Source organism: Oncorhynchus nerka, linkage group LG15 (assembly GCF_034236695.1).
Source record: "Oncorhynchus nerka isolate Pitt River linkage group LG15, Oner_Uvic_2.0, whole genome shotgun sequence".
NCBI lineage: Eukaryota > Metazoa > Chordata > Actinopteri > Salmoniformes > Salmonidae > Oncorhynchus > Oncorhynchus nerka.
Window position 1 is genome coordinate 66898364 of NC_088410.1, and position 18582 is coordinate 66916945.

The 18582-nt window shown below is 44.7% G+C and overlaps 1 protein-coding gene across 3 annotated transcripts in view; it reads right to left on the minus strand.

Moving 5' to 3' along the window:
- LOC115143159 (FYVE, RhoGEF and PH domain-containing protein 5-like) overlaps nt 1–18582 on the minus strand; it is a 67356-nt gene that overhangs the window by 12940 nt on the left and 35834 nt on the right. For 2 of the 3 annotated variants that reach the window (XM_029683284.2, XM_029683281.2), the window contains exons 8-12: nt 10650–10740; nt 9121–9171; nt 3863–3921; nt 3295–3366; nt 2680–2748 (exon numbers count right to left, since the gene is read on the minus strand). In XM_029683284.2, the coding sequence (XP_029539144.2) occupies nt 2680–2748; nt 3295–3366; nt 3863–3921; nt 9121–9171; nt 10650–10740 (342 nt within the window). The remainder of the gene's footprint in view (nt 1–2679; nt 2749–3294; nt 3367–3862; nt 3922–9120; nt 9172–10649; nt 10741–18582) is intronic. The other variant, XM_029683283.2, reaches the window with a different exon arrangement.

Genomic DNA, 18582 nt, shown 5'->3' on the forward strand with positions numbered 1-18582 from the left:
TGTTGGGCGGGAACCAATGGAGGGTTCCGTGTCATCGGAATCTATTGTCCCAGGCACACAGGAAAGTTTGGCACCCAGGAACGCAGATATGGGATCTGTGGTTTTGGCCCCTGAAGGTTGAATTTTGATGGCTAGGGGTTTACCTTCGAACGTGAATACAACTATACAGTCGTCACGTGCACCCTCTACAAGAGGCTATACAAAACATAAGAACACCTTCTCTTTCCATAATATTGACTGACAAGGTGAATCCAGGTGAAAGCTATGATCCCTTATTGATGTCACTTATTAAATCCACTTCAATCAGTGTAGATGAAGGGGAGGAGACAGGTTAAATAAGTATTTTCAAGCCTTGAGGAGATTGAGACATGGATTGTGTATGTGTGACATCCAGAGGGTGAATGGGCGAGACCAGAAATGTAAGTGCCTCCGAATGGGGTATGGTAGTAACTGCAACATTGCTAGGTTTTTCACACTCAACAGTTTCCTGTGTGTATCAAGAATGGTCCTCCACCCAAAGGACATCCAGCCAACTTGACACAACTATGTGAAGCATTGGAGTCAACATGGGCCAGCATCCCTGTAGAATGCTTTCGACACCTTGTAGAGTCCATGCCTCGATGAATTGCGGCTGCTCTGAGGGCAAGGTGGGGTGGGGTGGGGTGGTAGGTGTCATGTAGGGATTGACGGCTCTACCCCGAGGTGTCATCCTCTGCTGTACGTTATACCTAGTTCCCTCATTCAGAGAAGTGTAGTTATATTCAGAACTGTACGTTTTTCTGATCGCATGACATGTGCCCTACTCATCATTCCACTAAGACCCTGAGCACACCATAACTCCACTTCCTTGACAAAGCGAGAGTCCTCTGTTGTAGAAAAACATTAAATGGACGATTATAGTTGTGTGTGTCATCATGAGTGGATTGACAGCCTATAGCTTCAGTGTTTATTCTTACATGTTTAAGGGACACAAGCAGTTCCTACAGCTTTTACTATAAGATTTGAAATCAAGTTTTATCCTGTTGGATAATATTTCCAAATATGATTGTGTAAATCGCCTTAAATCCCTCTAGTTTGACAACAGCGACTTATAAAACATCAAAGTTGACTAATACTGGGGTATAAATAGATGTGAATAAAGGTCATTGGTCATTCGAGGATAGGCATCATTTTTGGATTAGCTTTTCATTTTCAGATGATGTTTTGTCTTTCTTTACAGCTAGAATCCGCCGTTTAAACAATAACAAAGCCAACACCACGTCTCTGTTGTTAAAAGGTCATCGGGCCTGGGGAAATGTGCCCACTCTCAAATTCATAGACAGAGCTGTGGGTGCAAGGACTGACCATCCATGATATCAAAATGATTTGAGGATATAATGTCTGTTTACATTTACGTTGTTTACAAACATTGGAGTAAAACAAGTGTATATTTGGGGTTCTGGTGGCGTTGACAGTTGAACTAAGCTCATGAGGCATTTATATATAAGTGATATATTCTTCATGAATCAATAGGTATATAACATTAATTTATATGTCCAAAATGGATGTAGCAACTGCAGATTGACCCTTTAACTCTGTAACTATTCTTTCTATCTTTGTTTACCGCCACTGAGAGGGCTGGACATTTGAAAAAAATATCGAAATCCCCTTTTATCCTGTAATTATATGTCATAGCAAACCATTCCTTGTTTTATGCTCTTTCTCTTCTGCTCACATCCCTCTCTCTCACTCTGAGAAGGCACAGTCAGAGTGTTCTGTTGGCATGGTTACAAAGGGGACTCGCGCTGCCAGGCTGCTAAAGAATGGCCTGTCTGAAGTCGTTACTCTATTTAGAGTTATGTCTTTATAAATGACACCCTCCCTATCCTCCTCCTCCTCTCCCTCCTCCTCCTCCTCTCATACCCCAGATAGGTGACCCATACTACCCTATCATGAGTGTAGATGTAGGGTTGCTTAGGATGCGCATGTTCTTTTTTAGAAAGATGACAGTATCTAGGTGGGGGCGGTAATGAGTAATGATACAAATTTTGATTAAAACAATTTTGGTAAAACAATAGTAGGACATCCATGTGAACATCTACTGATCTACATACTAAGTATTACACATTTCTATCTTGCTCTATTTCTTAAAGACAGTTATGATTGGACGAACTAACAAAAAGAGGTTTAAATAGTTTTCTCCAGGTCTAGTGTGTGTGGCTGTATCAGCAGTGTTGAACAGTAAAACTACCAGGTTTAGTGTGTATGGCTGTATCAGCATTGTTCAAATGAACGAGTATCTGGTCTAGGGGGTATGTGTGTGTGGGTGTATGAGGAGTGTTCCTGAGGTTCCCTGTCCCCTCAGTAAAGAGCAGTTCAGGAAGCGCCCATTCAGAAACATCCTGCCAGGAAACTGCTCTCTCAATAGCAGGGTCTGGGAGGACCAGGCCATAGATATAGTGCAAACAGAACAGAACTGCTGCTTCTCCCTTTCACATTTGCATGGCAGAAGATGGTGCATAGTTGTGTAGTCATAATGACAAGTGTGATGACCATGTTAAAATTAGAGCAAATTGTGATTGACAATTCTGTTAAACCATTTTTAGCCTAAAAACCCCATTGCTTGTTCTGTCAGTTGTATATCTATAGGTTTGTGCTGGTGAGTGTCCTACCCTCCCACCAAAAGGAAGTGACATTTACCAGAAACAGGTGGCGTGGCTGTCTGAACTTCCTGCTGACCTTCATCAGAGTGCCCTCCTTCACAAACACCTGAGAACAACACACACACACACACACACACACACACACACACACACACACACACACACACACACACACACACACACACACACACACACACACACACACACACACACACACACACAGGGTCAGGCATAGGGTTACAAAATTCCTGGTCAAAGGAATCCCGGAACTCATAGAAAATAAGCAGGAAATCCAAAATCCTCCAACCAGAATTTCTGGAAAACCAGGGAATTTAATAAACATGTATTTATTTATTTTTAGAGAATTGTATAACCCTAGTTAGACAAAGTAGATTACATAGCAATTGGGGGCAGTCAGTGGGAAATATTCGGCAGTTTTAACATTGAATCAAGAAAGTTGGAGAGAGGGCGTTTAAAGAGTCCTTTAAAAGTGTGTGCCTGCTCTACTCCACCCCACCTAGACACAAAGAGAGGGCCAGGGGATTCCCAGCTGACTGGTTATATAAAGGGCGACACGGGTGGGATGGAGAGGTGGAGGGTGCCCGGAGCCCTGGGTAGAAACAATGGTGTTATCAGGCAGGACGGAGCTCACCCTGCCAGGCTGGAGCAGATCCCTCTGGCCTCGAACACTGTACTCTATGTTGACCAGACGCAACAGGTTCTCCTGAGAGAGAGGGAGAGGGGGGAGGAAGGGAGAGAGAGCTTGTATGAGAGATTATGCCAACATTCCATGTTAAACAATAACAATAACTAAAAGATAAAATGTTGTGCATCCCACAACACTGACTGTACACGCTAACACACACACAGGCAGACAGGTAGGCATATAGGCAGATAGACAGACAGACAGGCAGGTATATAGGCAGATAGACAGACAGACAGGCAGGCATATAGGCAGATAGACAGGCAGACAGGCAGGCATATAGGCAGATAGACAGACAGACAGGCAGGCATATAGGCAGATAGACAGACAGACAGGCAGGTATATAGGCAGATAGACAGGCAGACAGGCAGGCATATAGGCAGATAGACAGGCAGACAGGCAGGCATATAGGCAGATAGACAGGCAGGAATGTACGCAAGCACTCACGCACACATACTGTACACACACCATGTTGGAGGAACTGTCACAAACACTCGTCTTCGCACTTGAAACTCACCCCATGTTTCAAACTGTCATTGGCTTGATCGGCAACGTCTGATACTATCACCAGTGCGGCTGAGAGAGAGGAGAAGTAAAGGGGGTGTTAAAACAAAAATCAAAACGTACAGAGAACCAGAGAGGGACAGAGACCATTCTCATCTTTCATGACGTGTACATATTCCACCCTTTTATCGAAGAAAATGTAGCCTATTTCGGAACAAAGTAGCCATTTTCATTCGCTATAGCAATACATTAAAACGTACATTTATTTTTCAAGCTCCAACATCCCTTTTGAAAACGTTGACAAAATGCACTCATTCATTAACACAAATGTAGCCTATAGAACGGAGGTGCAGTCTGGTAAAAAAAAAACTGACAGAATCTCCAAAATAACGGAGAATCCACTGACACACAAGACTATATTTTGTAGGAGAGCTGGATGAAGACAAATTGTTCTGGCTGATACAGTGTATTATATGGAGGGGTATTTTGACAAAAAATATTTTGTATTATTATTATTATTAGGGGGGAAAAAATTGGTGGGGGGTAACTTCCTTGATTTCACAACATTTGCTTTATAAAAAAATGAGTCAGAATTTATTTTCTGCAATTCTACACATTTTGTATCGAAAAATGTGCAATTCATGTCATGCTATTCTTCATATTTTGCCATGAGGATGAGAGAACATTTTGCAGTTTCAAAGCTAATTTCCTGTTACTCTACAAATTGTTCCATGAGGCTGAGAGAACATTTTGTTTTATAGTAACTGTCCAGTGAAAATCTCACTTTTAAAAGTTCATATTCTGTTAACTCATCCAAATAATGTTGTTGACTCATCCTATACTGGTATTTGTGGCCAAAGCATAAATTGAAGAAAAAAAGAACAAAACAATCACCTCAAACTTGTATCTCGAACAGACCATTTAAAAAATGGTTGATATTTCCTCATAGAGGATGATGTCATCCTCCTGAGGAGGATGAGCTGACCAATCAGTGTTCTACTCGCATTAATATTTTTTATGACCGGTATATACCCACACCATTCTGATGTTGGGGTACGCCCACAACATTCCAACACAGAAAAGCTGCTTTTTAACATAATTAAGGAAAACTATTTCACTCATATTGTAATTAATTATCGGTCATATTTAATAGAAATCTGGAAACACTGGACACTTAATACATTTTTTGATATTTTTTACCCCTTTTTCATAATATCCCATTTGTAGTTACAGTCTAGTCCCCTCGCTGCAACTCCTGTATGGACTCTGGAGAGGTGAAGGTTGAGAGCCATGTGTCCTCCGAAACACAATCCTGCCAAGCCCCACTGCTTCTTGACACCCTGCTCGCTTAACCTGGAAGCCAGCCGCACCAATGTCTCGGACGAAACACCTGGCGACCATGTCAGCGTGCATGCGTTGCTAGAGCACGATGGGACAAGGACATCCCGGCTGTCCAAACCCTCCCCTAACCCGGACGATGCTGGGCCAATTGTGCGCCGCCTCATGGGTCTCCTGGTCGCGGACAGCAGCGACAGAGCCAGGGATCGAACCCGGTTGTCTAGTGACGCCTTAGACCGCTGCGCCACTCGGGATTTTACCCCTTTTTCTCCCCAATTTCGTGGTATCCAATTGTTGTAGTAGCTACTATCTTGTCTCATCGCTACAACTCCCGTACGGGCTTGGGAGAGACGAAGGTTGAAAGTCATGCGTCCTCCGATACACAACCCAACCAAGCCGCACTGCTTCTTAACACAGTGCGCATCCAACCCGGAAGCCAGCCGCACCAATGCGCCGGAGGAAACACCGTGCACCTGGCCACCTTGGCTAGCGCACACTGCGCCCAGCCCGCCACAGGAGTCGCTGGTGCGCGATGAGACAAGGACACCCCTACCGACCAATCCCTCCCTAACCCGGGCGACGCTAGGCCAATTGTGCGTCGCCCCACGGACCTCCCGGTCGCGGCCGGTTACGACAGAGCCTGGGCGCGAACCCAGGGACTCTGACGGCACAGCTGGCGCTGCAGTACAGCGCCCTTAACCACTGCGCCACCCGGGATTAAAGTAAAACTTTGGCCAAAAACGCGACAATAACTTTCAACTGTATAACTGATCAATGCACCATCATACCAGGTCATTTAATGTTTAAAAAAATGTATGAATAAGATACTTGACTACAGAAGTACCATTTCCTACCAATCTCTACAGCTTCTGTCCAAAAACAAATCATGTGAAATGACGTCAACACATACTGGAGGAGTTACTGGCTAGCTACAAGTGGCTAGTTTAGTTAACAAACTAGCTACGTAGTCATGGCGCGCATGACCAGAATGAGACATCGATGAACCACCAAAGGCACACCCCATTTTTGTATGAAAATTGAGAAAGAGGATAAGTTGGACCCTTTTTTGTGCCCAATGTCGACCGTTAAAGCTAATTTCCTGCAATTCGACACATTTTGTCATTGCTTATGATGTGTTCATATGCTATCTGGGGGGGGGGGGGGGGGCATATTTTTAAAGAAAGTATTGAGGGGGATGAATCGACCTGTTCTGAATATATCCTCCGTGGCAATTTCGCCTATGCGAGTACCTGTGCTTTTACAAATGCTTTGTAAAGGTGGAGAAGCATTTCTGTCCAAATACTGTGGTCTTAACATAATTGTTAACAGAACAGCCCACTCCTGTACTCCATGTTCACCCATGACTGCATGGCCACACACGCCTTCAACTCAATCATCAAGTTTGCAGACCATACAACAGTAGTTGGCCTCATTAACAACAAAGACGAGACAGCCTACAGGGGGAGGTGAGAGCCAGGGAAATAACCTCTCACCCAACGTCAACAAAACAAAGGAGCTTATCAGGGACTTCAGGAAATGGCAGGGGGAGCACCCCCCTATCCACATCTAGGGGACGGCAGTGGAGAAGGTGGAAAGCTTCAAGTTTCTCGGCGTACACATCACTGACGCACTGAAATGGTCCACTCACACAGACACTGTGGTGAAGAAGGCGCTGATTGAGTTGAAGGCGTGTGTGGCCATGCAGCAACAGCGCCTCTTCAACCTCAGGAGGCTGAAGAAATTTAGATTGGCAGCTAAAACCCTCAAACTCTTTTACAGATGCACAATTGAGAGCATTCTGTCAGGCTGTATCACCGCCTGGTACGGCAACTGCACCGCCTGCAACCGCAGGGCTCTCCAGAGGGTGGTGCGGTCTGCCTAAAGCATCACTGTGGGAAAACTACCTGCCCTCCATGACAACTATAGCACCCGATGTCACAGGAAGGCCAAAAAGATCATCAAGGACAACAACCATCTGAGCCACTGCCTGTTCACCCCGGTATCATCCATAAGGCGAGGTCAGTACAGGTGAATCAAAGCTGGGACCGAGAGACTGAAAAACAGGTTCTATCTCAAGGCCATCAGTTAAATAGCCATCACTAGTACATTAGAGGCTGCTGCCCTATATACATATACTTGAAATCACTGGCCACTTTAATAATGGAAGACTTGTCAATTTAATAATGTTTACATATTTGTCATTACAGTATATACTGTATTCTTTTCCATTCTACTGTATCTTAGTATATGCCGCTCTGGCATTGCTCATCCAAATATTTATATATTTTTACTTCCATTCCTTTACTTTAGATTTGTGTGTATTATTGTGAGAAAAAAATTCACAACATATTCGTTAGAAAATAAAAAATGTCTTGGGCCTTCTTCTGAGACACCGTAATGTAATTTGTTATTATTTCAGATGGCTGTCTATCCTGTCTTTCCGTTTATAATATAATGCTAAATTGCAGGTTTTGCAGAATATATTGTTGTAATCTGCAAAGATCTTCCCAGCGGGGTATTGGCACTCAAATCTTTCAAGTGATATTCTGATTTCGAATTTGTGATATTTTCTGGTTGGATTCATAGTCTCTCTCATGGTCTCCCCCCTTTAACTGTCCTAATTGCCCCATTTTTATAACCGCCGATGATCAAAGATTGAGTCTGTTGGAGAGGATCAGCTTGAGAATAGTGAGGTGTAGAATCACTGATCTACAAATAGTATTCCCTGCCAAATAATAGGCTTTGTGCAATTAAGATTAGGCGACACCCCCACCAAATACTCAGGTACCAGAAATTGAATGACTGATTGATTGGAGACAGTTTGAGTCAATTAAAGAGCATTTCCTAGGATGTTTTGCCTACAGCAAATCAAATGGATACCGCTGGAAATACCAGTAAAAGAAAAAAAACACACAAAAAAACTACCAAAACACCTGATATCTGTATTGTCATAAACTAATTTCAATTCAACTCAAATGTAATTTGTCACATGCAGGTGTAAACCTTCAAATGTGAAATGCTTACTTACAAGCTCTTAACAATGCAGTTCAAGCAATAGAGTTAATACAATATTTACTAAATAAACTATAGTAAAATATAAAAATCACAAGGTAACAAAATAAATGTACATAACAATAACAAGGCTTTCATAAAAACAAATTTGCAAACGGCAAACTAAATATTGTTGTGTTGTCCTTATTCCAACACTGAAATACAGACCTTGGGGTGTAATAATAAAAACTACTATATGAGATGTTATTGCACAACACTGAAAGTGTTAATTCCCTAACACTGATAAAGTGTAACAGCATCAGCACTAAGCACAGTGTTATTAAACACTTAAATGTGTGGACCTGATTTAACACTGGAGAATTTGCTGTGCACAGACACACACAGACCAGAGGGGCCAAAGATAGCACAGTAGCTACCCACTCGTGAATTACATATACAGTACACAGAGACAAGACAGCCAAAATGTCTCCCTAGTGACTTATCCACACACAAAGAAAAACATAGGGTAAAATGGCTCCCCTGTGAGTTACTCAAAATGTCAAATGAGCCCAAATAAATCCCTTATAAACACATACAAACAGAGCCGACATGGCCCTCTTGTGAATAATGCAATACAGACTAAGGAGGTATTATAAACTGGTGGTTCAAGCCCTGGATGGTGATTGGCTGACAGCCGTGGTATATCAGACCGTATACCACGGGTATGACAAAACATGTATTTTTACTGCTCTAATTACTTTTGTAACCAGTTTATAATAGCAATAAGGCACCTCAGGGTTTGTGGTTTATGGCCAATATACCACGGTGCTGTATCCATGTATTCTGCATTGCGTCATGCATAAGAACATGCCATGGTATATTGGCCATATACCACACCTCCTCGGGACCATGGCTAGTGCTTATAGCAGAGCTCCACTGTACCTTGTGTATCTTCGTATTCTTTGGAGTCTGGGGAGAGGTTGTTCAGGTAATCTGGAGGATGAGGAAAACAAACAGCAGCAATTGAGAAAAGATACATTGATGGCCATTGATTGAACCACAGTAAGATGAGACAGAATGAGATCATTTTCATCATATACAATTTTTATGTATAAATGTTTTGATATACAGTACCGGTCAAAAGTTTGGACACACCTACTCATTCAAGGGTTTTTCTTATTTTTTAAATATTTTCTTCATTGCAGAATATTAGTGAAGACATCAACACTATGAAATAACACATATGGAATCATGTAGTAACCAATAAAAGTGTTAAACTAATCAAAATACATTTTATATTTGAGATTCTTCAAAGCAGCCACCCTTTGCCTTGATGACAGCTTTGCACACTCTTGGCATTATTTTATCCAGCTTCACCTGGAATGCTTTTCCAACAATCTTGAAGGAGTTCCCACATATGCTGAGCACTTGTTGGCTGCTTTTTCTTCACTCTGCGATCCAACTCATCCCAAACTATCTCAATTGGGTTGAGGTCGGGTGATTATGAAGGCCAGGTCATCTGATGCAGTACTCCATCACTATCCTTCTTGGTCACAAAGCCTTTACACGGTCTGGAGGTGTGTTTTGGGTCATTGTCCTGTTGAAAAACAAATGATAGTCTCACTAAGCTCAAACCAGATGGGATGGCGTATCGCTGCAGAATGCTGTGGTGCCATGCTGGTTAAGTGTGCCTTGAATTCTAAATAAATCACAGACAGTGTCACCAGCAAAGTACCCCCACACCATCACACCTCCTCCACCATGCTTCACAGTGGGAGCCACACATGCAGAGATCATCCGTTAACCTACTCTGTGTCTCACAAAGACACGGCGGTTGGAACCAAAAATCTCAAATTTAGACTCATCATACCAAAGGACAGATTTTCAACAGTCTAATGTCCATTGCTCGTGTTTCTTGGCACAAGCAAGTATCTTCTTCTTATTGGTGTCCTTTAGACCATGAAGGCCTGATTCATGCAGTCTCCTCTGAACAGTTGATGTTGAGATGTGTCTGTTACTTTAACTCTGGGAAGCATTTATTTGGGCTGCAATCTGAGGTGCAGTTAACTCTAATGACCTTATCCTCTGCAGCAGAGGTAACTCTGGGTCTTCCTTTCCTTTGGCGGTCCTCCTGAGAGCCAGTTTCATCATAGCGCTTGATGGTTTTTGCGAATGCACTTGAAGAAACTTGAAAAGTTCTTGAAATTTTCCGGATTGACTGACCTGGACTGTAATTTCTCTTTGCATATTTAATCTCAATTATAACATTTACTTTTGATTTGTTTAAGACTTTTTTGGTTACTACATAATTCCATATATGTTATTTTATAGTTTTGATGTCTTCAATATTATTCTACAATGTAGAAAATAGTAAAAATAAAGAAAAACCCTGGAATGAGTAGGTGTGTCCAAACTTTTGACTGGTACAGTACATAATCAAAAATGATTCACACGCACACGCACACACTTACCATTGAGGAGCATGCAGTATTGAGCCACCCGTACGATGACCTGCAGAAGCTGGTGTTTGAGAGAGACATTGTCTCCTGCCGGACTCTGCTGCTGGGAAAAACAGACAGACATGTTACTGATAGCCTACACATAACACAAAGCTATTTCCTATATCCATATCTTTCCAAAAATTCTTCACTGTTACAGTAAGAGAAAGGTTGACCAAATGATGAGCTTTTGCACCGACAGATAAGTAGACAGACAGAGAAAATAAAAAGATAGTGAGCGGGTGGGAGGGGGATAGACCTGTGTAAATTGCACTCCACACTCTTAAAAGTAAAGGTGCCTGGAAGAACCTTTTAGGTTGCCATACCGGCGGAACCTTTCCATTTTAAAAAGGTTCCTTGTACAACCCCTCTGAAAAGAATGCTCGAGGAAACACTGTGTAAAGGTTCAAACCTTTCTGTGATGGGAGGTGTTCAATGTTGAACCTTTTTAATGTCAGAATAATAGTAGAGAGAATGATTTATTTCAGCTTTTATTTCTGTCATCACATTCCCAGTGGGTCAGGAGATAACATACACTCAATTAGTATTTGGTAGCATTGCCTTTAAATTGTTTAACTTGGGTCAAACGTTTAGGGTAGCCTTCCACAAGCTTCCGACAATATGTTGGGTGAAGTTTGGCCCATTCCTCCTGACAGAGCTGGTGTAACTGAGTCAGGTTTGTAGGCCTCCTTGCTCGCACATGCTTTTTCAGTTCTGTGCAAATGTTTTATAGGATGAGGTCAGGGCTTTGTGATGGCCACTCTAATACCTTGACTTTGTTGTCCTTAAGCCATTTTCCACAACTTTGGAAGTATGCTTGGGGTTATTGTCCATTTGGAAGGCCCATTTGTGACCAACCTTTAACTTCCTGACTGATGTCTTAAGATGTTGCTTCAACATATCCATATAATTTTCCTCCCTCATGATGCCATCTATTTTGTGAAGTGCACCAGTCCCTCCTGCAGCAAAGCACCCCCACAACATGATGCTGCCACCCCTGTGCTTCACGGTTGGGATGGTGTTCTTTGGCTTGCAAGCCTCCCCCTTTTCCTCCAAACATAACAATGGTCATTATGGCCAACAGTTCTATTTTTGTTTCATCAAACCAGAGGATATTTCTCAAAAAAGTACAATCTTTGTCCCCATGTGCAGTTGCAAACCGTAATCTGGCTTTTTTATGGCGGTTTTGGAGCAGTGGCTTCTTCCTTGCTGAGTGGCCTTTATGTTGATATAGGATTTGTTTTACTGTGGATATAGATACTTTGTACCTGTTTCCTCCAGCATCTTCACATGGTCCTTTGCTGTTGTTCTGGTATTCACCTCTAGGAGACAGAATGCGTCTCCTTGCTGAGCGGTATGACGGCTGCGTGGTCCCATGGTGTTTATACGTGCGTACTATTGCTTGTACAGATGAACGCGGTACCTTCAGGCATTTGGAAATTGCCCCAAGGATGAACCAGACTTGTGGAGGTCTACAATATTTTTTTCCTGAGGTCTTTGCTGATTTCTTTTGATTTTCCCATGATGTCAAGCAAAGAGGCACTGAGTTTGAAAGTAGGCCTTGAAATACATCCACAGGTACACCTCCAATTGACTCAAATTATGTCAATTAGCCTATAAGAAGCTTCTACAGCCATGACATCATTTTCTGGAATTTTCCAAGCTGTTTAAAGGCACAGTAAATTTAGTGTATGTAAACGTCCGACCCACTGGAATTGTGATACAGTGAATTATGAGTGAAATAATCTGTCTGTAAACAATTGTTGGAAAAATGACTTGTGTCATGCACAAAGTAGATGTCCTAACCGACTTGCCAAAACTATAGTTTGTTTACAAGAAATGTGTGGTTGAAAAATGAGTTTTAATCATTTACATTTACATTTAAGTCATTTAGCAGACGCTCTTATCCAGAGCGACTTACAAATTGGTGCTTTCACCTTATGACATCCAGTGGAACAGCCACTTTACAATAGTGCATCTAGGTCTTTTAAGGGGGGAGGGGAGAAGGATTACTTTATCCTATCCTAGGTATTCCTTAAAGAGGTGGGGTTTCAGGTGTCTCCGGAAGGTGGTGATTGACTCCGCTGTCCTGGCGTCGTGAGGGAGTTTGTTCCACCATTGGGGGGCCAGAGCAGCGAACAGTTTTGACTGGGCTGAGCGGGAACTGTACTTCCTCAGTGGTAGGGAGGCGAGCAGGCCAGAGGTGGATGAACGCAGTGCCCTTGTTTGGGTGTAGGGCCTGATCAGAGCCTGGAGGTACTGAGGTGCCGTTCCCCTCACAGCTCCGTAGGCAAGCACCATGGTCTTGTAGCGGATGCGAGCTTCAACTGGAAGCCAGTGGAGAGAGCGGAGGAGCGGGGTGACGTGAGAGAACTTGGGAAGGTTGAACACCAGACGGGCTGCGGCGTTCTGGATGAGTTGTAGGGGTTTAATGGCACAGGCAGGGAGCCCAGCCAACAGCGAGTTGCAGTAATCCAGACGGGAGATGACAAGTGCCTGGATTAGGACCTGCGCCGCTTCCTGTGTGAGGCAGGGTCGTACTCTGCGGATGTTGTAGAGCATGAACCTACAGGAACGGGCCACCGCCTTGATGTTATTTGAGAACGACAGGGTGTTGTCCAGGATCACGCCAAGGTTCTTAGCGCTCTGGGACGAGGACACAATGGAGTTGTCAACCGTGATGGCGAGATCATGGAACGGGCAGTCCTTCCCCGGGAAGAAGAGTAGCTCCGTCTTGCCGAGGTTCAGCTTGAGGTGATGATCCGTCATCCACACTGATATGTCTGCCAGACATGCAGAGATGCGATTCGCCACCTGGTCGTCAGAAGGGGAAAGGAGAAGATTAATTGTGTGTCGTCTGCATAGCAATGATAGGAGAGACCATGTGAGGTTATGACAGAGCCAAGTGACTTGGTGTATAGCGAGAATAGGAGAGGGCCTAGAACAGAGCCCTGGGGACACCAGTGGTGAGAGCACGTGGTGAGGAGACGGATTCTCGCCACGCCACCTGGTAGGAGCGACCTGTCAGGTAGGACGCAATCAAGCGTGGGCCGCGCCGGAGATGCCCAACTCGGAGAGGGTGGAGAGGAGGATCTGATGGTTCACAGTATCGAAGGCAGCCGATAGGTCTAGAAGGATGAGAGCAGAGGAGAGAGAGTTAGCTTTAGCAGTGCAGAGCGCCTCCGTGATACAGAGAAGAGCAGTCTCAGTTGAATGACTAGTCTTGAAACCTGACTGATTTGGATCAAGAAGGTCATTCTGAGAGAGATAGCGGGAGAGCTGGCCAAGGACGGCACGTTCAAGAGTTTTGGAGAGAAAAGAAAGAAGGGATACTGGTCTGTAGTTGTTGACATCGGAGGGATCGAGTGTAGGTTTTTTCAGAAGGGGTGCAACTCTCGCTCTCTTGAAGACGGGAGGGACGTAGCCAGCGGTCAGGGATGAGTTGATGAGCGAGGTGAGGTAAGGGAGAAGGTCACCGGAGATGGTCTGGAGAAGAGAGGAGGGGATAGGGTCAAGCGGGCAGGTTGTTGGGCGGCCGGCCGTCACAAGACGCGAGATGTCATCTGGAGAGAGAGGGGAGAAAGAGGTCAGAGCACAGGGTAGGGCAGTGTGAGCAGAACCAGCGGTGTCGTTTGACTTAGCAAACGAGGATCGGATGTCGTCGACCTTCTTTTCAAAATGGTTGACGAAGTCATCTGCAGAGAGGGAGGAGGGGGGGGGAGGAGGATTCAAGAGGGAGGAGAAGGTGGCAAAGAGCTTCCTAGGGTTAGAGGCAGATGCTTGGAATTTAGAGTGGTAGAAAGTGGCTTTAGCAGCAGAGACAGAGGAGGAAAATGTAGAGAGGAGGGAGTGAAAGGATGCCAGGTCCGCAGGGGAGGCGAGTTTTCCTCCATTTCCGCTCGGCTGCCCGGAGCCCTGTTCTGTGAGCTCGCAATGAGTCGTCGAGCCACGGAGCGGGAGGGGAGGACCGAGCCGGCCTGGAGGATAGGGGACATAGAGAGTCAAAGGATGCAGAAAGGGAGGAGAGGAGGGTTGAGGAGGCAGAATCAGGAGATAGGTTGGAGAAGGTTTGAGCAGAGGGAAGAGATGATAGGATGGAAGAGGAGAGAGTAGCGGGGGAGAGAGAGCGAAGGTTGGGACGGCGCGATACCATCCGAGTAGGGGCAGTGTGGGAAGTGTTGGATGAGAGCGAGAGGGAAAAGGATACAAGGTAGTGGTCGGAGACTTGGAGGGGAGTTGCAATGAGGTTAGTGGAGGAACAGCATCTAGTAAAGATGAGGTCGAGCGTATTGCCTGCCTTGTGAGTAGGGGGGAAGGTGAGAGGGTGAGGTCAAAAGAGGAGAGGAGTGGAAAGAAGGAGGCAGAGAGGAATGAGTCAAAGGTAGACGTGGGGAGGTTAAAGTCGCCCAGAACTGTGAGAGGTGAGCCGTCCTCAGGAAAGGAGCTTATCAAGGCATCAAGCTCATTGATGAACTCTCCGAGGGAACCTGGAGGGCGATAAATGATAAGGATGTTAAGCTTGAAAGGGCTGGTAACTGTGACAGCATGGAATTCAAAGGAGGCGATAGACAGATGGGTAAGGGGAGAAAGAGAGAATGACCACTTGGGAGAGATGAGGATCCCGGTGCCACCACCCCGCTGACCAGAAGCTCTCGGGTGTGCGAGAGCACGTGGGCGGACGAAGAGAGAGCAGTAGGAGTAGCGGTGTTGTCTGTGGTGATCCATGTTTCCGTCAGAGCCAAGAAGTCGAGGGACTGGAGGGAGGCATAGGCTGAGATGAACTCTGCCTTGTTGGCCGCAGATCGGCAGTTCCAGAGGCTACCGGAGACCTGGAACTCCACGTGGGTCGTGCGCGCTGGGACCACCAGATTAGGGTGGCTGCGGCCATGCGGTGTGGAGCGTTTGTATGGTCTGTGCAGAGAGGAGAGAACAGGGATAGACAGACACATAGTTGACAGGCTAGAGAAGAGGCTACGCTAATGCAGAGGAGATTGGAATGACAAGTGGACTACACGTCTCGAATGTTCAGAAAGTTAAGCTTACGTAGCAAGAATCTAATTGACTAAAATGATTAAAATGATAGAGTACTGCTGGGGTAGGCTAGCTGCGTTGTTGACACTACCCTAATCAAGTCGTACCGTTGAGTGTGAAGTTTCTACAGTGCTGCTTATCGGGAGCTAGCTGGCTAGCTAGCAGTGTAGGTTACGTTACGTTGCGTTAGGAGAACGACAATAGCTGGCTAGCTAACCTAGAAAATCGCTCTAGACTACACAATTATCTTTGAAACAAAGACGGCTATGTAGCTAGCTATGTAGCTAGCTACGATCAAACAAATGACTCCAACATAAGTGTATGTAAACTTCCAACTTCAACTGTTCGGGACCTTTAATAATATATTGTAGAGGTGGCAGCCTATCAGACGGGAGGTGTGGCAGAGTTATTTTTGGTCATTCCGGTTTATCATGTTCAGTTGGTACACTGCAAATTAAAATGTTCCTTGAATATTTATGCATTTTAAACATTCTAATATAATATTGACATTGCTGCGTACATACAGTAATAAAGTGTTAACTAATCCAACTTTGGGATTTGATTACGCTCTTTAAGAACGCATACACCTCTGATACCTTCATTGAAGATACTAGCAATAGTTCCTTGAGGAACTCTAGGGATTCCTTGATGATCTCCAGGTTTCCTCAAGTCACCACTAATTCTAAGAGTTTCAGAAGAATTACAAGTCACTTATGTGACGAGCCAGGGCCAATATCTCAACATAGTGCTGGTCAGCACTTATAGTCCCTACAGTGCCCTCCAGAAACATCCCTATACACTTGCACTTTTACACACACAAACAAGCATGTACACACACATACACACACACATCCATGATCACACTTCCCCCCACATACAGCATGGGTCACAAATCAATGCCAAAGTCCTGGCAGAGCAATATGTTGATTTGATAGGGGAGTTTTAAAGACTGACCATCTGCTAATTAGCTTTTCTCATCTTCTTCAACAGCAACTAGACAACAGCAATGCAACCAAAGATAAACACCCTACTGTACAGTAACATAGACCATATCAGCTCTCTCTCTCTCTCTCTCTCTGTCTCTCTCTCTCTGTCTCTCTGTATGCTGGGAGTTTTGGAGTTTGAGTGTTTGGTGTGGAGGGCTCTGTCCTAACTATCTTTCTTGATTCTGTCCTTGGTCTTTTCTTTCAATTGTATTTTCTATAGTGGAGGGCTAATGCAGGATTTGTTTTAGCGGTATCCAGTCTTTTTCAAAGTTAGGGTGGACGAGGACAGAGTTAGTTTCCTGAGGTTTGAAAGGTGTGGTGTGCGCGATGGCTTCTCACCCGGGCGTGTCGATACGGCATGGATTCAGGTGTGTTCCTGAGAATGGAGTTAAAGTGCAGGAGGTTCTGCTTGCAGTTGGTGAACAGGTAGGAGCTGATTTTATACATTCCGCTTCTAGAATGAACAAAGCTGTGGTTGTGTTCATGAAAAGAGCACATTTGGTTGGTAAACTAATTACTAGTGGAATATTTGTAAGGGGTGTGTTGGTGCCAATTTGACCTCTTTCTACACCTTCGACAAGGGTGGTAGTTGCAAATTTGCCTCAGTTTATTAAGGATGATCAAATCAGGAAAGAGCTGAGTCATTTTAGTAAGTTTGCTAGCGGTTTTCGTGTACTGTCGGAAGGTTTTCAGGCAGATGCCGTTAAGCACATGGTTTCGTTTAGTGAGGCAAGTGTTTATGTTTCTGAATAACAATGAGCAACAGCTAAATGTGCATTTTAAAGTGAGGCATGGGGTGTGGCTCTACGCAGGGTTTGCCAGCACAGATAGTCTACGGTGTTTTGAGTGTGGGTATTTGGGGCATAAGAGCTTTGCGTGCCCACATAAAGGCCATAGAAAAGGTGAGGGCACAAGCGCCAGTGGGGGAAATCGAGGTCAACGTGCAGGGGGCAATGAGATGCGGACAGCAGAGGCTGGGCCTAGTCATGCCAGGGATGGTGGTGTAGATTAAGCTGGGCCTAGTCAGGCTAGAGATGGTGGGGTAGCTGAGGCTGGGTCTAGCCATGCTATGGATGGTGGTGTAGATGAGGCTGGGTCTAGTCATGCTATGGATAGTGGTGTAGTGGAGGCTGGGTCTAGTCATGCTATGGATGGTGGTGTAGATGAGGATGGGTCTAGTCATGCTATGGAGGGTTGTGTAGATGAGGCTGGGTCTAGTCAGGTTATGCTAGTGGATGAGGAGAGTATAGTGGGGAAGTGTAAGAGACTAGGGGGGAGGGGGAGGGTGTCAAGCGGAAAAGGAAAAAGGAAGTGGTCTAAGGAACCATGGAACCTTGGGGGGGAGGCCCTGACCAGAGAAGAAGGGCAGGTGGTCAGGATGGGAGATGGAGATGAGGAGGAAAGTGAGTCTGAGGAAGAGGATGATGAGGAGTTATTTTTTTCAGACTCCTCTTCAATGGGTCCGGAGCTGACAACCAGTCAAGCAGAAGGGTCAAAGTTCACATTGAAGGAACTGACAAGGTTCCTGAATGAGACTAAGGGGAAAAAAGTTAATATTGAGGCTTTTTTTCGGATCCGAGAAAGTTTGTAAGATCAGCACAACATGCTATGAAGAATGAGGGGCATGGTGTCCTCTCACCCAGGAAACGGTTTAGGTTGAGGAAGTGGGTCACAACAGTGCGTATAGTTCTACCTTCAGACACTGTTTAGATGTATAGTTTCTTTCTGGCACGGGGGCTTTTTGAGCTTTGCTATTGGTCTCTTTCTTTGCTGGCTTTTCTCCCACTTATTATGGAGACTCTTCGGGTAGGCTCGCTTAATATAAATGGCGCCAGAGATGCGGGAAAGAGGAGTGTGTTGGGTATATATTTAAAACAAAAATAAGTACA